Here is a 24606-nt window from a genome sequence, read left to right on the forward strand (position 1 = left end):
TGGGGAGGGAGAGCAGAGGTAGCAAATGTCTCCAAAAGTCTGATTTGGAGGCAGGAGAGCAACGCAGGGGATTTGGCATCACACTGCTCTAGGCATTTTTCAGCTAAAGTCCCCCAGGCAGGCACCTGCCTAACCTCCCAAAAGCACAGCTGTGGGCATCTGCTCTCAGTGGTGAGAAACCGGGGAAGAGCATGGGGGAAGAGTACTCAAGCACAGCTTTCTCAAAAGGCAGACGAGGTTACTGTATGACACATTACATTATGCCTCCCAGCATGGAACATGAAGGGAGCCAACAGTTTACCTGGCAGAGCCCAGGTGTGTGTGCACAGCCACCACCAGAGCAACAGAGCAGTGCCACACAGGCTCCCTGACATGGTCATCCATGCACTGAGCTCCCTGTTGAGGGAGTCCAGCACCCCAAATCCTCTCAGGTACAGGCTGGGGATCTATCTGTCTGACCCTGGTCAGGCTCAGCCATCTCCAGCTGATACAGAGGACATCAGGTGAAATCAGGACAGACAGAGGCATGTGTGTGGACCATGACTCCAGCAAGTGCTGTAACCCCTTCCTAGCAGTGCCTGCTGTAAGGCAGCATTGCAATGCAGTGGGACTGAATCCCACCTGCACCCTCCAAGAAGTGGGTGATCTCCAGCTCAGGGTACCAAATCTTTCCTGTAGCCCTGACCAGGAACACAGGCAGGTAGAGATAAGGTGCAGGGGTCATTAGCCTGCCCTCTTCAAGGACCACATCTGCACCCAGGAATCCAGCAGAGTTGGGCTGTTGCAGAGCTGCAGAGGTCAGGTCCAAGGTTCAGGCTCTCATATCAGCAGCTGTCAAAGAGGAAAAACTGGGGCAATAGTGTTTCCAATGGCACTAGATGAAAGCCGTGATTAGTAGTGATTACTTCAAAAGCACTGTTGCTTTAAGGAAACACAGATCAAGTGTTATGAAATCCCCATGGGTTCAACCTGCCTGGGTTTGTTCACAAATATGCTCACAGATCCCCAGAGTTTAGCACATGCACAAAATGTGCTGTCTCACTCTCTCCTTCCTAGACAGGAACAAATTTGGTGAAGCCTCTAACGCAAGAAGAACACAGAGAACTCTCCTAAGCACATCTTTTAGAGCTGCAGCCCCCAAGTCAAGCTCCCTGGGCAGGGCCAGCACCTCTGCAGAACAGCACAGGAGAGAGTCACCGTCTCACGCTTGCAGGAGCTGAGATGCCTATAGTCTACCCTACCCCTACCACCTTCCCTCCCATACCTATTATCACCTAGCTGTCACTGTCCTTCATCCCCATCCCTGCCTGGCCCACTTTCATGTATCTTCTCAATCTTTCTGCTAAGCCCTTTCCTCCCTTTGCTGTTGCAGCCTTCAGTACCAATTACCCATACTTTGGACATCCCCTTGCTCTGCAGCTTCCTGGCAGCCTCCAGCAGCATCATTGCCCATTCTCTTGTTTATGACCCATTGAAAGAAAGACCTCTTCTCTAGGATGATCCAACTGTTTATTTGCTCTCCATCCTCCAGCTCTCTCCTCCTTTACTTAATGCTGGGAAGCCTTTTCCCTTGCAGATTTACAGGCCCACTCCCCATAGCACAGCAGGCAGTTGGTGCATAGCAGTTGGAGGCAGGAGGGCCAGAGACACTGGCACTCCAAGCATGACACACACATCCAGCAGGACACACACTTCCAACCAGATCTACTCAGTGACCAAACACCCAACTCACCTGAACCCAGTGCAGGTCTACCCCAGGCAAGCCTGTCCCACTGGACTCCAAGCAGGGTTTCCACTGAGTGTCAGAGACAGAAAAAGTTAAGACAAAGACTCCCCTCTCTCCTCCTCCCGTCCCTCCCCTCCACCAGCTCCCTGCACCAAACTATCACCCAGCTCACGTGTAGGTGGTGCAGGTGATGGGACGATTGGAAGGGAGGTGTGTCAGGGCGGCAGAACTTTCTCCCCAGCTCCCTTACAACATACTGCTCTCCAGACCTTGAACTGCAGCCCTGACAGTAAAGCAAGAAAAGAAAGCAGCCATGGTCAGGCAGGGGGAAGGCCCAGAGTTTGCAAAGATCAACCCCAGCAGCCAGAGGAGTGACTCCAGGTCCTCCCAACCTCATCAGGAGGGAGCTTGCCCCTTGCAGACTGCACAGCATGGCCCAAGCTGGCTAACATGAATCCTTCACCAGCCCATTAGTGGAATAGTGGCATCCCTTAAATCATCCTGCAAATGTGCAGAATGGATCGTCTCCATCTCCAGGGACCACTACACTAAACCTTCTTCAGAAGCCGAGTTGAAGGCTCACCAACACCATCAAGCAGATGGAACAAAAGGCAGAGAGCGGGTGGAGGTGGAATGTTTGTCCCAGGCTCATGCAGACCCCTCCATGCCTGTGCAGACACAGCTCCTAAGGACCAAGCTCTGTCAGCAGGGAGAGATACTGCCAGAATCTTTATGTTATGATGCCTGTATGCTCACTAGAAGTGAGCAGTCCCCCTGTGCCTTTGCCCTGGCAGCTTTCTCTGTATGCATCTCAGCCCAATGCACTTTTCCAGGGCTTCTATGACCAATACCAGCAGTAGACATTCCCGTATTTCCTATTCCCTCAAGACAGTTCAGATCAGATTTTATCTCTAAAAATGTTATATTAATGCCATTACTGTTTTGTCTTTTGCTTTGCCTGTTGATGTGCCTCCAAGTTCCTGCTGAACTTTTTTCACATCCATGTGGTCAAACCACAGCAGCACATGGGATAGAAGCTAGGACACATCCAGCACATGTTTCAATCTGCTCACCTGTGTCAGAGCTCACCAGATGAACATCCCCAGCACCCTCAGTGGGAAACATGGGAGCTGACTTCCCACATGGGGAAAGTGATAGGTTTGCATGCCTGTGTGCTTTATAGAGGTCATTTTTAATGTTGTCCCTCCATGGAAATCCTCCCTGGATGCCAGAAGCCAGTGAAGCAGATCACATTATAGCACACCGGATTAACCTTGGGAAAAAGTGATGTTGCAGATGTGCATGACAGGAGTCACCCTTGTGCCTGGTGGGATCATCAGGATAAATCACTGATGCCAGTGCTGGAAAAACGACTCCTTCTGCTCTGGGGGAGTTATTTACTACCTCAGCTGACACTGGGAACAGCTGGTCTGAGCTCACATTGCTGGGCAGTGCAAAGAGGGTGCAGAGCAGCTCACTGTGGACATCCCCAGGGACAGGGAGCTCTCAGCCAGCCCAGCTCTGCCCTAGAGGCCCTACTCAGGCAATGAGGCCAAGGAGGTAGAGGATTAATCCAGGATTAAACTTTCCAAACATGCCATTTTTGAAAGCCCTAGCTTTCACCTACCTTCTGGGCTGGTTGAGTGGCTTGGTCCCATACCCAAAGAAATACAGTCTGAGTCTTCCCTTGCATGGGCTGGGATCAACATCAGAGCAGGCAGACTCCATCTTCTGCCTTTTGGGAGCCATCACTGGAGTCCTGAAAGACTGCAAGGTGAACATTTTGTGCTGGCTACACAACACAGGCCCTGCCCTGCCTCCGTCCCTGCTAATGAAGGACAGTGCTGCTGCCCATCATGCCGCAGAGGACTGGTGTGACCCAGCGCAGCTGAGGAAAAGGTGCAGTAGAGGTTATCCAGATAAGAAAAGGGGATTGAGATAAGCCTAGGTAAGCAGAGCTGACCTAAAACTTGATTTATCCACACTGAAGTGTTTCGCAGGAATATCACAGTTTTTACAGAACTGTAGATGGGAAATGACCTGTGACATTAAGGTAAAAGAAGAAGAAAGTCAACCTAAATGACAACTTCATCCAGCAATGTGCAAAAGTAATTCTCCAGCAGGAAAAAAAGGCTGCTATTTCTGTTTCTCAGGCCAGAAAGTACCAGAAGTTGCATGCAGGCTTCAGAGAGCCCCACCAGGCAATAATTCAGTGGTTTCAAATCCTGCTGCAGGTATGGGGCACCTTTATCCCACTGCAGCTGCCTTCACATGAGGGATTGCACTGGTGTGATAGCTCAGAGTGAAACCCCGAAGTCACCTTCTGACCAGCTCAGTTGTGGGGGTACAGACTCTGTTCAGTCTCATCTGAGGGGAAGGCAAGCGAAGGGGTGACACATCCCTGACCACTGACTGTCACCGTCACTGGCAGAGACAGCCCCTGAGCAGGCACCCTGGGCTGCACAGCTGTGTAGGTAGGACAATGTGCTGAAGGACATGGCAATCCCACTGCAGGTCTCCCACAGCACAGCATCCTCCTTTGCCATTTTCCCAGGCAGAGGCAGGTTCCCACAGGGGCTAACAGAGGGACTATGGGGCAGGTTGCAGAGTTGCAAGCAAGCCCAAGGAGAGGAACCACAGCCTCAGCTGGCACAGGGAATGAGCTCTGGGAACTTGCCTCACTTTTTGCCTTCCCGTTTCTTTCCTCAGACTGCATGTCGGGTTTTCCCATTATTTGGGTCTCCCAAATGTCCTCATTTGTCCAGACTAATCAAACCCTTTGACATCTTTGTTAACAGAACTAAATAAATGCTGGTTCTCCCATGGACACAGCACTGCCACTTCTTTGGTAGGGAACTTTTCTTGCTGATTGAATGCTATGCTTGCAGAGGAGTTCCCCTAGGCATTCATATAATTTATATTTTATGTTTATGGCTAATTTCTGCTTAAGTAAGCCTGTGACTTCCTATGGCAGTTTCACCATAACTGATCACAAGTGAACATCACTGAAGTAACAAGCACCAGAGAGGCCCCACAGAACCACAATGGGCTCTGGCAGCTGCAGCACCATCCTGCAGAGGAGGAGGCTGTCAGGACCCTCCACCTTTGGGAGTACAGACAGGGTGAAATGTCCACTATACCACAGCATCCCTGGAGGAGAGGATGAGGCAAGGGCAAATGGCTTAGGACCCCACTGGGCAATAAAAGCAGTCAGGAGGGAGAATTAGCAATGCTGGGGAGACACCTGTGGTCTAACAGCCTCTCCGAGTCTAAAAGCAATGTTTGCTGCTGATCAGACACCAAGGAGGACTGCAGAAAAAAGGCAGTAAAAAAAAGGTACACACCTGTTTGCTCCTTCTTTTCCTCCCTGCTTCCTCAGGGCAGCTGAGCCCATTGACATAGGACATTTGCTGTAATAGTAAATCCCACCGATGCAGAAGACACAAGGATGCAAAGGACAAGTTCAGTCAGCAGGGAGAGAGAAGCGCCAATGTTGCTGCCCAAAGGGATGCAACTAGAGGCAGGTCAGATGGAGAAGGGGGTAACCAAGTCACTGGTAACTTCTATGGAGTAACAACTTCCTGAATCCATCTTAGTGCTCCCCCAGACACGCTTCCCTTATCTGCACCATGCAGATCCCCATCCTCCAGGCTGCTGACCACATGAGCAGATGAAGGCTCAGCCAAACATCCTGCCCTAAGGGATATACTCATTTTCACTGGCCTGTAGGACACATTTCCACCTTTCTTGTCACTGAAATGTGCAACATGACCCACACTGCATGATTCTTCAATAACCACAGAAAACTGTCTTGTATACCACTAAAGGCAAAAGGAGAAGGACCTCTCAAGGTTTCTGGTTGAATGTGCTGGGAGCCCCAGGGTTTGGGATGTTCCTCATGGGAGCAGATGGAGCCTGCTCCACAGGTCCATAGGTCTCTCCCCTCCCCTATGTGGACATTTCTATCCATGGAGGACAACAGCAGGGTCAACAGTACCTATGGCCAGTCAGGTGGCTGAGACTCTTCCCCAGGCACCACTGATGTAAGCACTGCAATATGGAAAAGCAGAGCCTGGTTTTCATGGACACATGGACAGAAAGCTCAGTCATCCTTCCAAGCACTAACGACCTGGGACTTCTTTAGTTTTATGTCAACTTCTCATTTGAAATAAACCAAAACAAACCCAACCTGTGAAAAAAACTCGGGTCTTTGATCTTATATCTATTTTCATGAAAATAATGAGTTGGATCCTCAGGTTAAGTTGCAGATTTTGAATTTTGAAGCTGGGAAATCTCCAGCAACCACACATGTCCTGCCTAAAGGACATCAGATCTGCAGGGGCCTTCCGCATACTGCAAGAGGAGGAGTACTGGGCTTATCTTTAATGCAATGAAAATCCCTTTCAACACATTACAAATCATGACCAATCACCTATTCCCAAATCACCATATTCTTTTTTCACCCAAATTCCCTCTAATTATGGATCTTTAAAAAGTGCTGTGAGAAATATCACATCTGTAAGTTTCAAATATATTAGTTGTAGATTTAGTCCATCAACCTTCTCAAAGAGCAATACAGAATATACTTAATTCATATTTCAAGCCAGGTGGCACAGGTCCCAGTACTTTATCTTCCTGTACTTAAAGTCCTATCCACTATCTTAAAGTCCTATCAGAAATAAGACTTTTATTTCAGTATTTTCAGCAAAACCTTTGGTTTTCTTGCTTATCTGACCTGCCAAGCTCATCCGAAGCTTTTCAGCAATTGGGCCACGTAGGAACACATGCCTGGGAGGTTTCCTGACTCATACATAACCAGATCAATATACCACATGCCCAATTCACTGGACACCAGGCTATTTTGAAACTAAACAAGACACAAGTTTTTCAGCAGACTCTCTCTTTGCCTGGATGCAGCTGAGCAGACTTCCTACATTAGCCATATTTGGGAGATAGCGGTGGACAATTAGTATTTTTCTATTAGAGTTATAATATCTTCCCAGTGGGCCATACCTCTTATAGATATTACTGGAAAATTAAAGTATAATTCTGTTTAAGGTTAAAATTCCATGAATATAAATATCTGTTGCTGGAGCTCCTAATATGATTCACACAAAAATCCAACAGAAAAAAAAAACTTCTGTATTGAACTCCATTCACTTAATTCCTACCAGCCAGTACCACAGGGGAGATGCAGGGCTGACCACAGGGGTTCACCCATGGTTGGGCACACACCCTAGAAACTAACCTGCCTCAGTGGAAAATACGCTGGGAAAAGGGAAAACAGGCTGGAAATAAGAAGAGCCAGTGAAGCCCCAGAGGACCACAGATCAGTGGGATATCCCTTCTGGATGTTAAACCTGCACCATCACAAATCCTCCCAGCAGCAAACCCCTCAGTACCTGGTGCTCATCATAGTTCCACAGTCTCCATAAGTGAAGGTTTATACCCCTTTCCACCATCAACCTGTTTTCCATCTCAGGCTACCAGACTCCAGCATTAAACTATGGAAAACTAAGACCAAGCACTTCCCATTGCCTAGAGATCTCAACCAATGGATGACACAGCCAGGGTTACAAATCCCTATTGGATACAGCTGTCTGCAGAGAGAAGAAAACCTCAACGAGACAAGGAGAGAGGGGGAATAGGAATGGCCCGGTCATCGTTACCCGAGGGAAGATTTCACCCCGGCCCAAGGCTAGTGAACGGGCAAGCCCCGGCAGGGCGAGCAGAGCTCCCGGCGCAGAGCCCCTTCCGAAGGGGCGGCCGGGCCCTGCGCGGAGGTAGGTGAGGTCCTGGGGCCACCTTGTGGCTGATGGTGCGGATTGCTTTAATTCGCCTCTTGCCGCGGCACCAGGAGCTGTGGCACGGCTCCCACCCGTGTCCGTGTGCGCTTCGGGAAGCCGGGAGCCTGCCGGCCACTCGCTCAGCTCCCAGCTTTCCTCAGGGTTTCCTGGGAGCCATCCAGGTTCCCGGGGTTAGGTGTCCTCTGGCTGCCCTCCTCGGATGCTGCGGCTATAGCACTTAGAACACAAGGTCTTTCATTTTTGCATTGTTTTTTTACCCAAACAGCCTGGAAGCAAGGGGCCCTGTGTATAGAAATAACACACAGATCCTGCTTCAGCAGCTCAGCTCTTCCTCCATAGGCAGGAAAACCAAAACGACTGGTTCTTAGAGCACCTGGAAGGCAGTCAGCACAAAAAAGACCTAGACCTGCAGAGGGGAGGGGGAGTTTCCCATGAGCCTTCACCTGCATGAAGAAAACACAAACCCACACAGAGTAGCCCAGTGACTCATCACCCAGATGACTGTTTTGGCTGGCAATGGCTCCAGCAGAAGGTGGCATTACACTCACCACCCAGGTACCCAGGCCTAACACATGCAGGGGCCTCCAAACTAGTGTACCCTGATTTCCTTCCTATCCTAACCAAGCTTCCTCTCCTCTGGCCACCCTCCTGTACTGGTGTGCCACTGCAACAGAGAGCCAGAGCTGAAAGCCCAACACAGCCCCATTAACTCACATCCTGTCTAATACGCCTTGAGCAAGGGATGCTGGTGAGACAAAACTGAGACAGAGCAGATCTAGAGGGGAAAAACAAGGATTTAATGGAATGAATAGAGAAGCTCCCAAAGTCCACACCAGAGCCACACCTCTGAGACTCTCTGACACTCTCCACTCCAGGATCAGTTCTTCCTTTCTGCCCACCAGCAGGCTGGGAATGCTCAGGAACACCAGTGCTTGATCTGCTCCTTCAGAGCCCTCTCCAGGGAGAGGATTAAGGTGCATTTTTAACTCCACACAGACCATCTCCATGGCAGCCTCTTCCTCAGCCTTTTGAATCTTCCAGTGAAGGGATCTCAGCCCAGAAATCCCTCTCTCCTTGGCAAGCGAAGAAGCCTTGCATTATCCAGCAGGTGGTAAAGGTTGTACAGAAACCATCCTGGGGGAAGAGAGGGAGAGCCCCACTGGTCCTAGCAATGAGATTCGAGCTCTGTCAACATCAGGAGGTCAGCTCTGGTGGAGGGAAGGGGCTGTCCCACGCCTGGCCTGGAAGACAAGTCCTCAAGTGGGCAGGTGAGTTGGCGGAGCCGCTGGAAGGTAAAGACAGGCATTGAACTCAGCTGCAAGGACAAAATGTCCTGAGCCCTCCCTTCCAGACATGGGTATCATTTAGAAAGCCAGGTAAGGCTGCAGGGCTGGTCCCTAAATGCCAGAGTTGTCCCAGGTAAGGAACCAGCACTACAGAAACTTGGGGGGATAAACTCATCTTCTAACCAGTCACTTGTCCCAAGACAAGCACTGAGCTCATACGATACCTGAGACACATTAGGAAACCGTTCTCCATTTACTTCAGGCCAGGGCTTGAAAGCAGCCCAAAGAAAGGTTGGTGCCCAAATAGGTCCTGGTCATCCCCTCCATCCACACAGACTACAAAGGGAAACCCTGTGCACATCGGTTTGACTTCAGCTAGGACAGCAATTGCATAAGGAGCTACCCGCTACATCATGCAGCTGTGCCCCCTCCTCCCTGTCTGTGCTGGATGCAGAGGTGAGGGCCCTATTGCTATCACAACCCATTCCTGAGGCACCTGGAGGAGGCAGAGAACAAGTGGGATCCTGGAGGTTCAGGACTGTGTGAAACCTCCCCAGGAAACTGTGAGCCATGGCAGGGATGTGATGCCTGCCTGGAGCTACATCTGGTTTGCCAGCTCCCTGGCCTCCCAGTGCAGATCCAGGGCAGCCAGCAATGAGTCACAGCAGCTCTAGGACACTGAGGATGCAATGGAAACAAAAAATCCTGGTGATCCATCCCCTATGACCTTAGCACAGACTGGGGAACTCAGCTGCTCACAGTGCTCATGGGATCTGGAACTTCTCCCTCAACCCTCAGTCAATGGCAGCCACCAGGCTGACTCAGGGCACTGGAGATCAACTTTACCCTCTCCATCTAATGAACATTTTCCTAATGGTGCTTGCAAAGAGACAGAAGCAATAAGCAAAGGGTGCCAAGAGGCAAGAGCCAGCTTAGAGCAGTCATTCAGCCAGGCAGAACTTAAAAACCAAGTCTGTTATAGCATTGTACTCATTAAATTGGCTTATTCTAGACTCCCTGCTAATTAACCTGCCACATACAGGTTATCCCCCTGCAAGTCTGGGCTTCAACACAGAAGTAGAGCCCATGCCCTGATCCCAGAGCACCAGCCTCACCTCTCTGAGGGAGCCTTTGGTGGTGGAGAGCTTGTAGACTATCCAGAAAGGGATGCACACCATGGAGGAGAGCGCCAACAGCCAGCCCAGGGTGTCTCCCCACCATGGGTACACATACTTCTTGTTGTAGGTCAAGGGGGTGTATTTGATCAGAGAAAACAGGAAGGTTGCCTGTAGAGATAGAAGAGACCAAGAGAAAAAGAGCAAGAAAATCAACACCATGAGCCAGGAGAGATCCTGGTGAGTGCGTGCCTGCGCAGAGCCCCATGGGGACAAAGAGCTCCCCAGGACAGCAACAAAGGAGACACCAGTCAAGCAAGCTTTGCTGGGAGAGCCCCATATGCAGCACTGGGCATGGCAGCAAGAAGCTCACCCCCCCAGACACCTCAATCACTGCTGAGATGGGCCTCTCTCCCCATTGTTTAGCCCCACACCTGGCCACCAAAGCCACACACAGAACATGTTCCCATAGTACCAGTCACATAAGCCTGTGTACATATTCACATTCCTCTGGACAGGTATGGGTATCTACATCACAGAGGCACCCAGCTCTGCCCATCTTCTCCCCACAGCTCGTCTTCCTGCGGGCCCTCACCATGCAGACTGCCGGTGTGATGAAAAGCCAGCAGTATTTGATGATGGGCCATGGCCGGTAGCCGATCATATCTTCAATGTTATCATAGAAACGTTCAGCACCTGAGGGAGACAAGAAAGAGGCCTTGCTGCTACAAAGGGAGGAGGACATGTCTGGTGTCCTGCTTCACCACTGTTTGGGTGCTCCCTGGAACATGAGGCAGTACCTCATAGCCAATAGCCCTGCTGGGGAGCTCGCCAGGAGTGTGACCAGCTTCAGTCTTCATCCTGGAGGAACATTATCCTGCCCCAGAACAGCCCAATAGGTCAGCAGGACCAAGCTCTTAGTGACACGGCTTAGTGTTGGACTTGGCTGTCATGGGGTAAAGATTGTTCTTGATGACCTTAGAGGTACTTTCCAGCCTTGTTGGTTCTATGATTCTATGATCCCCCAGTCTGGGACCTGAACCCAGGGTTTACCCATCCCTTGAGAATGTCAAGGCTGACACAGAGGTCTTAAAAACGTTTGACTGTCTCAGACTCCTCTATACACAGGCAGGGAAAAGATTCCTCAGCCAGCTCCAAGTCCTCAAGGAAGGAGGGCCTTAAAAGCAAGGACATGTAGGAACATAGTGGGGATATCTGCCAAATAGATTCCCCAGGGCATTGCTGTGAGGAAGCCCCCACCAGCTGAGTCCAGGGACATCAAAGCAAGGGTTTAGAGGTCTGCTTTGCACTATGAAGCAATTGCCAAGATGAGCTACAGACCAGCATCGTGAGGATGGACCAAGCAGAACCTGAGAGATGAGAGCTGGGGACACCCCTTAGTTGATACTCACCATAGACCCAGGCGATGCAGAGAGTCTCGAAGATGGCCACAAAGAGCAGGCACATGCCACTGGCAGCATAGTAATCAAAGAGCTGGAAGACATACATCCCACCCTGGGAAGGGCCAAGTGGGCAGCCAGGTGAGGGAAGGAGGGAAGGAGAGAGGGGAGAGGAATCAGGCACAGGCAAAAGAGCTCTGGAAACAGCAGGAAACAAACTCAACATCTTCCCCAGAGCTGGAGGTCCTTTCCTCTCTCTTTGGTGGGCTTTTAGCCAGCAGCAAAGGCCATGTCTCTTGTGCTTAAGGACTGATGGAGACATGCAGCTGCCCTGCTCTCAGGAGTCTCTGCAACCCTTCATTCCAGGGCTGGTTTGGCTTGTGTGAAAATAAATCTATAACCACAACATGGGCTGCACAGAGCTCCAATTGTCAGTCTTAGCAGGAGAAGTGTCAGGACTGTGACTGGCGTAAGGGGTGATGGCTCAAAGGGAAAATGTGAACACCACAGGGAAGGAAGGGCAGCCTCCTCCAGGCACTATGCAGCAGGATGGGTCTCACAAGCAAGCTCTTGGTCCCAGCATGACCCCACCACCCACTGGGTGCTGTCACTCTAGTGGGTGGCACCCAGACCCAGCAAGCACCACACAGTGGGTCTGAGCCCAAAATACCTCTGTGAGCATCACCAACCCAACCAGATAGGAGAGGATGGAGACCATCAGGATGAGGGTCTCACGGCGGTTCTTCTTGCGGAAGATGGTGGGGTACATGTCCACGAGAGCTGTGACGAGGCTCTCCACGCAGACAAACTGCAAAGAGCAAAGATCCCACCTCCATCAGCCCATCCTGACTGGCTCCCCAGCCCCACTCCCCTTCCTCAGCCACATTCAAGCCTGTCCTGAAGAGGCAGTGGCTTCTGTCTGGCAGGGAATTGCCCTCCACCTGCACCTTTACCTGGCTGTCCAGTCCCAACAAAACAACCATCAGGAAGAAGAAGCATGCCCAGAGCGGAGAGAAGGGCAGCATGACCACAGCGCGAGGGTAGGCGATGAATGCCAGGCCAGGCCCTGCAGGGAAAAGGGCTTTAGAGTGGGGCAATGGCAGTAGTATGGCATGGTTGGCACAGACCTCCCTGAGGCCACCACCCAGCCAAGGCACAGCCTGCCACCATGCAGCTTTTCGCTCCTGTTATACCAGCACTGTGCATGAAGCCCAGGCTCCTGGGGGGATGGAGGAGCCAGTGGGAAGGGAGGGACAGGGGACACAGCAAGCTCTGGCTGAATCACTGCAGCAAGGGCTGGGAGCCAAGGAAAGCCTCTGAGCACAGCACAAGCCTGGGCACATGCCATGCAGGCACCTCACAGCACCACCAAGAGACAGAAGCTGCCTGACCCTAACCCAGCTTATATTAACCTCAAGCCACAGCATCTTAATATTTCATGAGTGTGCATTCACTTCTCCCTGATATTTGGAGGCAGGGAGCAGAGCTGCCTGCCAGGATGGGAACCCTGCAGGCATGCCCCTGTCACTGGGGTGTCAAGTGGCAGCACCCCACGGCCCCATCAAAGCATGGTCCCCACTCACCCGACTCAGCCACCTCAGCAATGGGCACACCTTGCTCCCCTGCCATGAAGCCCAGGATGGAGAAGATTGCAAAGCCAGCCACAAAGCTGGTGCCGCTGTTGAGGAAGCAGAGGGCCACGCAGTCCCTGGGAGGATGAGGCACAGCATCAGACAGGTGAAGGTGCAGGTATGACCCACACCCCATGGCAGACCCTGGGCAGCACCCAGCCACTGTGCCCACAGCAGGGCCTCTCTCCCAGCATCCCCACAGCTCAGCCCAGCACCAGGAGCTGCCCCAGGGTGGCCAACACAGCAGGACCCCCAGGGAAAGCCTTCTCCAAGGACAGCATGAAGGTGCATTCCTCACCTAAACTTCTGGGTCATGAAATAATCTTGCTACACATCTACATGCCTGATACTTTTCTTTCTCCTCTCTCCTGTAGCAGAGTACCAGAGATTGTGCTTGTCTAAGAAGGGGACGTGCTTTTTCCTCAATAGATTTCTCAGACTAGTTACAATCTTCTTGGTTCTCAACACTTCTCTGTATTTCCTGGTCCTTGCATTATGAGAAAAAGATTAATAGAGACATCCTATTTTCTCTGATCTATTCCCTTTTGTATTTGTTTTCATCTCACGCTCATCCATCTACTCTTTAAACTAAACATCTCTTATCTATCCAATTCCTTTTCACGCTCCAGTCTCCCTAGTCCTCTTGCGACTGCAACCCTGGGGACAACAATAACATTTGCAGCATCTTTTTGAGATGTTTTGAACCAAACTGAACGCACCCCTCCCGGCATTTCATGGCCTGCTCTGACTTTATTAAATGCTATGCTGCAAATCCAGTGTGATTTTCCATGCCAGTCTTTAGGCACTGAGAATTTCTGGGGCTTCATGCTCCTCCCTGCATGTTAACCAGATCTGTTCATGGTCTGCAACCATTTCTAGAGAGACAGTGCAGTAGCTCCTGCACCATACAAATTCAGATTATTCCTTCCTAAATACAGCTCTTTGCATTGTCCAGGGCTGCTGCACAGCACCTAACACCACTGCTCTGCCTTTGCACTCAGTTTCTAAGGCAGGAGAGACTGAAAGAGGCTGCAGGGCAAGTTCCCGCACATCTCCCACCTGGTAAAGAAAGTCATGTTCTGCCATGCTCAGCTAACCCAAAGGGAAGCCTGTGTCAGAACCTCATTTCTCAGGTTGCTATAAACTGTCTGCTCTCTACTCATATTATATCCTCAGCCATTTTATGCAAATTCCCATTTATTTCAAATAGTTCTTCCTTCCAAGTGTTTCTCCCTCTTTTCCCTGGATATATGCATGGCAGGTCAAACCCTCCTTAGAAAGGCATGTCCTGGAAGGTGTTTTCCAGTCACCTGGTAAGTGGGAAGGGATGTTGTGGTGGAGAGTAACATACAGGGAATAGCCAGAGTAAAGAGGTCTATCCAGATTTTCACCTGAAAGGAAGCCAAGGAGCTCCTACTGTCCCAGAAAAAGTGATCTGTGTTATTTAGTGCCATCATGAACTGCTGCCACACAAACAACAGTCCCTCCTGCACACATCCTGTTCTCTTCCTGATCACCAAAGGCTTGGCCTGGTGTGAGTGGGGCACCATGCTGGTGTCCCTTTGTCCTGTTAAAACCTGGTCATGTCTTCCTACGCAAACCAAGGCTGCAGAGCACAAGACCAACTCATTAGAACTGGGTCCATGCCTGGGAACAACCTGGTAGGAGGTTTGACACCAAAACTAATAATTGATTCCCTAGCAAAGCCAAATAGCATAAAGGGTCTGTGTGTGATCAGATATCTCTCCCCCTTCCATAGCATCTCCCAGCTGCAGTTACAGAACCTCTTTTCAGTCTTGCTGCTAAGCAGCCCACATCATCATCTCCATGCTACACATGTAGACTGGATATGCAAAGGCCTAGTGCTCTAGAACATGCCACAGGCTGTTGCTGCATGGAGGCAGATCCATTATTTCTTCTTTCCCTACAGCTTTTTTCTCTTAAATTTGTATCTGGGAGAAGGGACGTGAAAAGGAAGAAGAGTCCCAGTCCAAGCACTGTCGAAGAGGCTTCCCTACAGTAGGAGTGAACTTCTAAGGTGAAGAGAAGGACACCAAGCAAAGACCATGTAGCCAGTGGTCTGCCTGGACCTTCCATGGCAACAGCCACTGTTTTGAATTTAAAAGTTAGGAGGAGAACCCAGTGTCAGGAGCAACACAGTCAGTAGAGAAAGGGTGGGAAGGGAGGTAGGTAGTTTTACCCAGAGGTGACCTCTTCCACTCACACTAGCCTTTTAAACCAGCAGATGCAGCTCCAGATGCTGGATGCATCTACAGCAAAATTAGTTTATTTTCACCTGGCCACTTCAACTGGACAGCCTGATTCTATCTGTCAACCCAACCCATCTCTGATCAAGGGCAGTCCAGCACAGGGAGAGTATACAAGAAACAGAACTCCTATTTTTGGACTCACATGTAGGCCATAGATACCACAGAGGGACCCAGAGCACTCACAGCTGTGCAAGACATTAGGTTGAAATGAACCTAGGAAGGATAAATCACAAGGTGAAAGGACTCTAGAGCCATCAGATCTCACAGCTCTGCTTCCCCTATGGCTACTCATGCACTGCATAATAGGGGAGGTTGTGGTGTGGGCTGGGCTCACAAAGCTATTGAAGAGAATTTGACTTTGCTGGGTCTCAGCTACTGTGGAAGAGAGAAATTGTCATCCATGGCATGGACAGAATGTTCCCTTGGGTAGAAAGCAGAGAGAAAGGAAAAGTTTTCTTATGTCTTGAACAGAAACAGAAAACAGCACTTCAGAAGGACAGTAGCCTTCACCAGGCTGTGCAGACTGACGTTCAGGGAGGGGAAGGCTCTAGGCAGCAGAGCCGTGCTCCAGTTACCTGTAGCAGTTGTTATGGTATTTGTTATAGCTGCCCAGAGCTGTCAGGCATCCCAGACAAATTGCATACGAAAAGAAGATTTGAGTGCCTGCATCCATCCAGACCTGCAAGGGAGACGCAAACACAGGTGAGAAGACAAGGCCATCACAGAGCACAGATGCTGCATGGATGCAAAGAGGCAGAGTTGTCATAACCAGTAGAATGGCCAGTGATGAGGAGGTCAGCAAAACCCAGCATTTACACAAGCTTTTTCTAGGGGCAGGTTATACAGTGCCAGGAATTTCAGTGCTCAGGGAGGCACCCAGTGGGTGCTAAGAGTGCCAAAGGGAAGGGATGCACCAGTACCCTTGCAAACACAGAGGTCTTCATCATCATCTCGTTCTTCCTTGAACAGATATGCAGAATGCTGTGCCTCATAGCAGCAAAAGACCAGATGAATACTTCCTATTGAGAGCTGAAGGAGCTGTCTGCTAGCAGAGGAGAGGAGCTTGATTTGGGCAAGTGTCTTCCACTGGGTGCCATGGGTACATACAGCTGCTGGCAGTGCCCCTTCTCTCCAAGACCTATTTTAAAGGTCCCAAAACTTAAACTTAACTGGGGAGGAGGAGAGGAGTACTAGAAATAAACAGAGCTGTTTGCAAAAGACAGCTCCTAAAAACATTACAAGAATGCTGTTAGTCCCGTGAGGCGCCTTTGAACTCCGCTTCACTCTCTCTGTCAGTAATACATCCCCGTGCTCCAAGGCTGACATTTGTCAATGCCAAATTTGATCTGAAAGCCCAGCTGTGTGCAGTCACCAATGTAACCACTGCCACTGCCCTCTGCAGAGAACAGCAAAAGCAGGAACTAACAGTGAGGAATGAAGCAATGACAAAGATTATTAATTAAACCCTCTGTTTTCTAAGACTTTAATTCCTAAAGGATTTATAAAATAGAGGTAAGATGATAATTCAGCTGGTGCTGAAGGATAGCCACATTCTAGAGACAAAAGAGAAGCTAGTCAGGAAAGAAAAGCAGAAGAGAATTTCTTTAATGACAACTTTAATGAGAGAAGTCTCCATTTGACTATACGCTCCTTCCTCCATGTAGCAGTGCTGGTGATCCCTTGGACAGACACCAGCCTTACCCCAGGATGCCCTCTGGAAAGAACAAAAGTCAATGGAAAGCACCACAGTGGGTTTGATGACTCCAAATCACAACCGTACAGGTCAGCCAAGACCTCATGTCCTGAGGAAATGGGCAGCTGGACAACATCCGCACAAGCACCCCTGTTGCTCAGGCCACCCTCACCAATGCATGGTTCTACCCTTCCTCTTCCATACTGATGAAAGAGCAATTCCTAGGCTGATGGGCCTTATGAAGGGATGTTACAATCCCCTCAGCTGTGATTTTCTGGAGGAAATTCTGGTTTTAGCTCAAGTAACAGCCACACAAAATGAATCCTCACCCTAGCCAGTGCAGCAAGACCCAAGAGCACAGTCTGCAGGGACAGAAAGCAAAGTGCTGCTAGGGTTAGATTGGGTGAAACTGCTCTCCCTGACTGCCCTGAAAGCAACTCAGCTGATTTCAGCCCCACCACCTTCTCTTCAGCCCATGGAAATTCTGCTCACAATTTCACAGAGAGTCAGATCAAATCTCTGATCTGTAGGACGGGAAGGGATAGATGATGAGGTGGGTCTGGGACAGCTAGCTTGATGCATTGGGACATAGAAAAAGTAATTAACCTCAGTGTACTTTATTCTTTCTGGAGGAGCTGCGTGGGGAGGTAGGTTTACAGAGCAGGGCACTAGCTCATTTTTGCATTTCAAAAAGATTAGGAAAAAAACCATAATCAAAGCCCTTTTTATAACTGATTCCTAAAGCATTGCTGTGCCTGGGGGCAGTAAGGGCATAGCCTTTGCTTTTCAGCTATTTTGTAGGCACAACAAGGCGCTGGACCCACTGAGACCTTTGCATCAATAATTTAAGTGTCTTTGCAGAGATTGGGGTGAAATGTTTTCCTAAGTTTGCTTTTCATTTTCCTGTTCATTGCTAGAGCTTTGGTTTTCCATCAAATTCAACCTCAAATCACACCTGCTCATGCATGTTGGAGCCCTTAAAGTTCAACTTGTGAAGGTAAGACTTTTGCCATCAAAATGCCTACCCCGTGTTTGCCATAACATTGAACCCAGTAGACAATTTTCAACCAGATTTAACAGTTCATAGAAACCTCAAGGATACCGACTACCTATGAATTTTGCAACATCCAGGAAACAGGAAAAAGGCAGGAACTCAGCATCCCCACTGGTCATAAAGCTATGGTGAGAAAGACTCAGCCAGTGCTAAATACAAGGTAAATCACACAACCAAGAAACCTGAGAAATATCCCAGGGGCAAGAAAAGAATGGATGCTTTTCCAGCCATAGTAGAAGCCAAATATTAAGACACCAAGGTTCAATAGCTCTTGTAACTCACAAGGTGGCTCATTTCGAAAACCCAGTGATACCCTTGACTGTGTAGCAGAGACTAGCATGGGGTCTGTGGGCTCCCCGCTCCACTGCCTGCCCTGACCAACACAACACCCATTGCGTGCACACTGGCCCATGTGAGAAATCATCCCCAAAGTGCTGGCTCTTCAGGGACTACAGGACCCACCTTTGCATACGCTCCCTTTGAAACAAGGCAGCTTATGACTGCAACTGTAAATAAAGCTAAACTTGGCTTGCAGAGCTTATGATCCTATTTAGTCAGCATAACTGTAAGCACCAGTTATGCTGCATGCACTTTATTTCCCATTTTAAAAAGTTACTGCAGCTCTTGGGCAAAAGACCAAGCCACCTTTCATCCTTGCCACCCTCCCAGGCAGTTTCCAGAATGCTTAGGGGCCAATGGACTGCAACAACTGATGCTGAGAGTGCTCCTGGCCCACCAGTGACACAGCCCAACAGCAGCAGCACATCCCAGGACTACAGGATCACTGAGGTTGGAAGGAGTCTCAGTCTGTCTGTGGTCCAGCCTCCTCCTTGAGCCTCTCATAAACACTGTGCATTGGCCCCATGGGCTCACAGGGGCTATACAGACCACTCTGGAAAGCAGGAACCAAAACCTTTCCCTCCCGCCTGCTGCCTGTGCTCATTTCTCTCTGTGCAGTGACTCAGTGGAATGTGTTTTCAGCCTTTCCAAGACTCCCCCTTTCCCTCCTGTGCTGCTGATCAACAGCCTCTCACTGTTTTAATATTCCCACTCTGACTAAAGAGGCTCTCTGGGGTCAGGCAGTGCTCTCTTTCCCCTGCAGATAAAAGCATGTCGCTGTTCTTTAGCCACCACTCCCAAAGAGACTGGTAAAGCTTATCCTGCTCAGATTTTGCTGGCACGTTGGCAGCAGGGGTATTTTGATTTGATTGCTGTCTGCAGTTCTCTAAGCCATCCAGTATATTTAATTCATAATTCAATTCCTTGAACATGTAGTTTACACCAGTTCATAATAACCGCCTACTCTCTGCTTTTAGTCAAAGCCTTCACACCTGAGCTGCAGTTATCCAAGATGGTTATGGCCTATAAGAGGACATACTCCTGCGCCCCTTAATTTTCTCAGCAATATTCGCTTTATTACATGTACTGGAATTTAATAGCCCCCTGTACTGAAACAGATCCTTCCTTAGGAAGATCCCAGAGCACTTTCAAGTAACAATAAAGGCCATATTTGAGCAAAACATTATTGAACCCCAGTGTATGCCGTACATCAAACACGGGTGCCATGCTGAGAAGCACTAAACTGTCCCCATCAGCAAGCAAAGACAATACAGTACAGAGTGGATACATGCTGCGTAAAGAGCCAAAACCACCCAAGTGTAGAGATGCAGTTCAACCAGTGTTTCTTTGGCTCCCAGCATCATGTCTCACAAGTCAGACTGCGGCGCTGGCACATCCCACCAGCCACCCTCTGCACCATGCAAACACATGGCTTCAGCCCAGCCTGAAAAAGGAGATCTTGATTGCCAAGGTTTCACCTCAAGGCACTCATAAAACCCAGGGCATCACTTCCAGATTATTGCCTTTTTTCCTTCATTTAGGACTGGCCCACAGGCCCCTGCCCAAAGACCCAGTCCACATCCCACAGCAGTGCAAGATGCTGCAAGGAGCCCACCACCATGCTGCACAACCCAGGCCAATGCTTTCCCTTGTCGTTATTTACCTCCTGAGAGAAGAGGCAGAGAATGAATCACTGCCATAAGCAGTTCTCAGCCCTTCTGCCCACCCTACAACTGGCCAAGCATCACATTCCCACCCCAAGCCCCAGCTGCTCAGAAAATACATCCATGGGCTCCTTGGGAGTGGGGGCTTTTTTCCCTGGTTAATCTCCTTGTGCCCATATTCCAGGCCTCACAATGTCCTGCTGAAGAGCAATGACCTCATGTAACCTTCACACGCAGGGCATCTGCTGACCCATAGGGATGTTTTACGCATCCTACTGCTGGAGTTTCTTTAAACACGCAAGAAAATAAACAGGGTTCTGGTTCATTCCAAAGAGCACAGCTGCCTGCCCCAGGATGTGAGGAGGGGCAGGAGGAGGGATGCTCCTTGCTGCCTGGGAAGCCAGGTTTTATGGTCCTCCCTACCCTGCTGCTTGCAGACAGACAGAACGATGGCTTTATGCCTCCCTGCTATGTCTGCACTGAAATCAGACCCAGCAGGGCTCGTGAGAGGTGTGGGAGGAGAAGGAAGCACCACAAGGTAAATACAGCTGTGGTTCACCCCACACAGATGCATTGCTCCAGCATGGTGGAGGACAGGATGCTAGCCCAAAGCCCCTCCAGGAAGACATAGGAGCTGCAAGCTCTCCCTCCCTGCTGCCCCATACTTGCCCTCTGCCCCCCAGGCAGGGCAGGCAGTGGTGCTTGGGCTCACAGACCCTCTCTAGGACTGGGGTGTGAGGGGTCAGCATAGCATGCCAGCACACGCATCCACATACAGGCGCAGCAGGTCACCCTCCAGCAGGAAAACAAGCACACTCGCCTTCAGAAAGGGGAGGCAGGGGGCTGGCAACAGCACAGACTGAGCACATAGGGTCAAGTTAAAGGCTTGCTGGGAAAATAATAAATAAGGGGAACAAATAATATTTAGCAGGCCCATGGCTGCCCTCCCATCTTGCTGGGAAGCAGCAGCTCTTGCTAGCTGTGGAGCAGCAGCAGGAGGGGTTTGAACTTGGAGAGGATCTGGGGCTCTGATCCCTTCCCCAAGTGGCTATGGGGCCCATGGTTAACTGAGTCACAGCCCTGCAAGATGCGTGTACTTCCCATCCTCCCCAGGGTGGCCTACTCATCACAGCCTCAGCAGCAAGAGCTGCTCCAGTGAAAAACATGATCCCCATCATCTCCCTCCCTGGTCACAGGCACAGCAGACAGCCCCCACAAAGAGCTGGGGGCACCTTCAACTCTTGCTTCCCCTTCTTGCCACATCCATCAGGAAGCAGGGTCCTGTGGGGACTCTGCAGGGGCAAGCACTGCTCCAAGAAGTAACCACCAGGGAAATGGGTGAAAGAAAATTAGAAGGTTATATGAAAAGCAGTGCAGATGAGAGATGGAGAGACAACAGAAGCAGAGGTTGGATGAAGGTAAATGCTCTGAACTTAGCTGCACACAGCCAGGCGGGGTACCATGGCACAGTCTGGGCAGTGTTGGGTTCTCAGGGGCTGCTGAATTTAACTCCTCCTTTCTCACTCATTGAATCTAAGGAAACATAGCTAAAATCACTTGAGACTTGATATCAGAGTGAAAGAAGACCATTACATTTCTTCTCTGTAAAGCAAACCCAAACACAGACAGTATATTCTTCACCAAGCCCATCCATCCTCTCTTTAAATATGTCTATTCAAATGGTCATGGTATGAAAGCATCAAGTAACAGAGAACTTGCTATAGTCTGAAGAAAGTTCTTCTAATTACAAGTTTCCCACATTTAAACCTGATTTCTAGTCTGAATTCCTCTTTTCAGCTTCCCACCAATGGGTCACACTGTTCATCTCTCTCCTTAATCACATCCAGAAATCTCCAGGGTTATCTACTGAAATAAACAATGGATAAAATTGCCACAAAGATAACTGCAAGGAGTGGAGTGATCAAAACTGGAAATGGTGAACAACCCCAGGATTTCTTAAGGTCCTTCCCAACCCCAACTATTTTATGATCACCTTTTGGTTAAAACACAACCCAGTCTATGAAATAAATATGAACTTTCTGGAGCACAGAAAATGCAATCAAGGAGGGAGGTGAAAATTTGGGGCTTGCATGGCTGGCATGCTAACATGGTAATATTATATACAAATGAAACACATACTATGGGGTTGCTTTGGGGGATTTTTTTAGGTTGGGGATGTACGGCTCAAAATAGATAATCCCTTTAGTGGTTTTGCTGTTATCTGCTTGTATTTGAGCAGAACTGGATTTCATCATTCAAGACCTGGACACTTTCTCTGTAGAGTCTGATCTACCTACCATGTGAATTTTATTTACCATTTGAATGGTAAGCATTTCATAGATTTATAAGATAAAGGTACAGGAAGATTTAGGGCATTGTGGACTTCATGGCCAGAAGAGACAGCGATCAATCAGTTATACTGAGCTCTCACAGGCAGGATTTCCCAGTTCTGTCCAAGGTCATTTGGCAGGTGAAAAGCAATGATTTCCACACACCAGTCTGATATTCTGACACTTAATCACATCTCAGCTTCTGCTGCTCCCCTGGTAGAATCTGCTAAATAATTCATCCCCTCTTTTCACCTAGTTTTTTATATACTTTAACAGAGATCTGATTTTGTCCCCTTGCACATTGTTTGCCCTTTGGTTAAACCTCCCCTTGAGATGCCCTATCATAAGGTTTACACTAAGCCCAGTATCTTTAACTTTTTTGTTTCAATTCCCAGGATCCCTTCCCAGGCACTAAAGGATCTCCCACTTTTCCAGGCAGTGCAGGATTGCAGATAAACAATTACAGCTCATCGTCCTCTGAGCACAAATCAATTACAATTGACTTGGCCCCGACAGGCTGGCAGGACTCACGCTGTCCCTGAACAGAGAGAGGGGGGCACAGCACATGTGTGGGGCTTGGGGTACTAACCCTTCCCTCCCTGATGGAAAAATGCAAGCGAAACCTCAAGCCCTGTTCCCTGATTCAGCAGGATGATTAAAACATGCTGGAGGAAGGCAGCTGCTGGTACAGATCCCTGCTTTTCTCCCAGAGAAGCAAAACATTCATCAGGGAATGATGGAGTTGGGGAGGGAGGAGCAAGTTTTCCTCTCCCAGGCTAGAATAAGCCACCCTCTCACACTGAAGGGTTACTTTGCCTTTCCACCAGTGCATTAGCATTTTCCAGGCTGGAAGGAAGCTGTGCTTCTAAAGCTCAGGCTGTAATTGGGAAAGTTTGCCAGGTCAGACCTAATAAGGACACAGCTAGTACCAGCAGAACCACGCCATGCCTGAAATGGTGTAATTCAGTCCCCTGGGTGACACAGTAACAACAGGACTTTTCATAAGTGAATGAGCACCACTTGAAAACATTATTTCATTTCAGAAGTCCCTTGCACCCCACCAGCACAAATGGAGCCGCAAACACTGTAAGCACAGACCTGTCCTCACCAGCCTCCCAAGCCTTGCTGCACTTTCACACTGAGATAGCATTCTGTCCTACCCACCTCCTGTCCAGAGGCAAACCAAGGGAGCAAGAGAGCAGCAGCCACTGTAAAATGAGGCTTTTCACCCCACATTCAGGCTCAGCCTTCGCCAGAGAGGGACTTCCAGAAAGCTGAGCAGGAACTCCAAGTCCTTCCATGATAAAAACCAGACCGCCTGGAGCTGGAAACTGGACACTCATGTTTAGCTCTCCGGATCGGAAGCCGTAAGTCAAACTGACTTGACAGAGCCACATTGGCACAGGCAGGATCCAGGGATGCACTGCAGCCCCTGACATGCCGCTAGCCTCACCCACAGGGAGCAGGGATCCTCTCTCCTCCACCGGGGGGGGGGCAGGATCAGTCAGAATCATTCCCCCGACAGTGTTCTCCCATTGTCCACAATGGGAACACCACTTGTGTCCCCATTCACAAAATTAATATCTGGGGCAGCACTGGGGTTAGACCAGAAAGTGTTAATGGGGTTACAAAGGATTTTGCTGGCCTATTTTCCAGGCAGGCAGGCACCCTTTAATCTCCTTTGGAAACACCTTCACACAAAGGCTGGTACAGCAGCTCAGCTGGAGCCAGGATTTAACGTGGAAGAACTTGTCCCTAAGAGATTAAAAGCAGCAGGCAGGTGCTGATCCTCCCATCAGACAGGCAGGAATTTCTCAACAGAATCCAGGGGGCAAGAAGGGTGGATGGGTCCCAGGGGCTGCTGCTGCAGCATGCCACAGCTCCCATCATCCATGCACTTGGCATGCTTCCAGGGAAGCTGGAGCAAGCATGCGAAGAGCAGGGCTCTTCACTGCAAACTGCAGGCACGGTGCAGTGGTACCCATGCACCCTCTGCCTCTGAAGCAGGAGAGTATCCCTGTGAAAGGAGGGGAACAGCAAGCACTGCTCATGATGAAGGATTAAATCTCACTACCCACACTCTAGGCAACTCATCTCAACTCAGCCTAGAAAATACAGTGACAGAACGGGTGAAGTCTGAGGACAAGAGTCAGAGTACACATCAGCATCACAGCCCATGCCTTATGCCCACAGAGAAGAAAAAGAGGAGACAAAAAGAAGAAATCGGAAGAAAAAGAGTGAGAAAAGTAAAAGGAGGGAAGAGAGGACAGCCACAAGCATCCATGCAAGCA

General features: G+C 49.6%; 1 protein-coding gene across 2 annotated transcripts in view; it reads right to left on the reverse strand.

The window, feature by feature from the left end:
- Positions 1–8313: 8313 nt before the first annotated feature.
- Positions 8314–24606, reverse strand: part of LOC101878841 (sodium- and chloride-dependent GABA transporter 2) — a 29651-nt gene continuing 13358 nt past the window's right edge. For both annotated transcript variants that reach the window (XM_031044927.2, XM_005144377.3), the window contains 8 exons: positions 15811–15914; positions 12918–13042; positions 12288–12400; positions 12005–12142; positions 11347–11449; positions 10530–10630; positions 9935–10105; positions 8314–8818 (listed from right to left, as the gene is read on the reverse strand). In XM_031044927.2, coding sequence (XP_030900787.1) covers positions 8699–8818; positions 9935–10105; positions 10530–10630; positions 11347–11449; positions 12005–12142; positions 12288–12400; positions 12918–13042; positions 15811–15914 — 975 coding nt within the window. In that variant the 3' untranslated portion in view covers positions 8314–8698. The remainder of the gene's footprint in view (positions 8819–9934; positions 10106–10529; positions 10631–11346; positions 11450–12004; positions 12143–12287; positions 12401–12917; positions 13043–15810; positions 15915–24606) is intronic.

This window comes from Melopsittacus undulatus, chromosome 5 (assembly GCF_012275295.1).
Source record: "Melopsittacus undulatus isolate bMelUnd1 chromosome 5, bMelUnd1.mat.Z, whole genome shotgun sequence".
Classification (NCBI taxonomy): domain Eukaryota; kingdom Metazoa; phylum Chordata; class Aves; order Psittaciformes; family Psittaculidae; genus Melopsittacus; species Melopsittacus undulatus.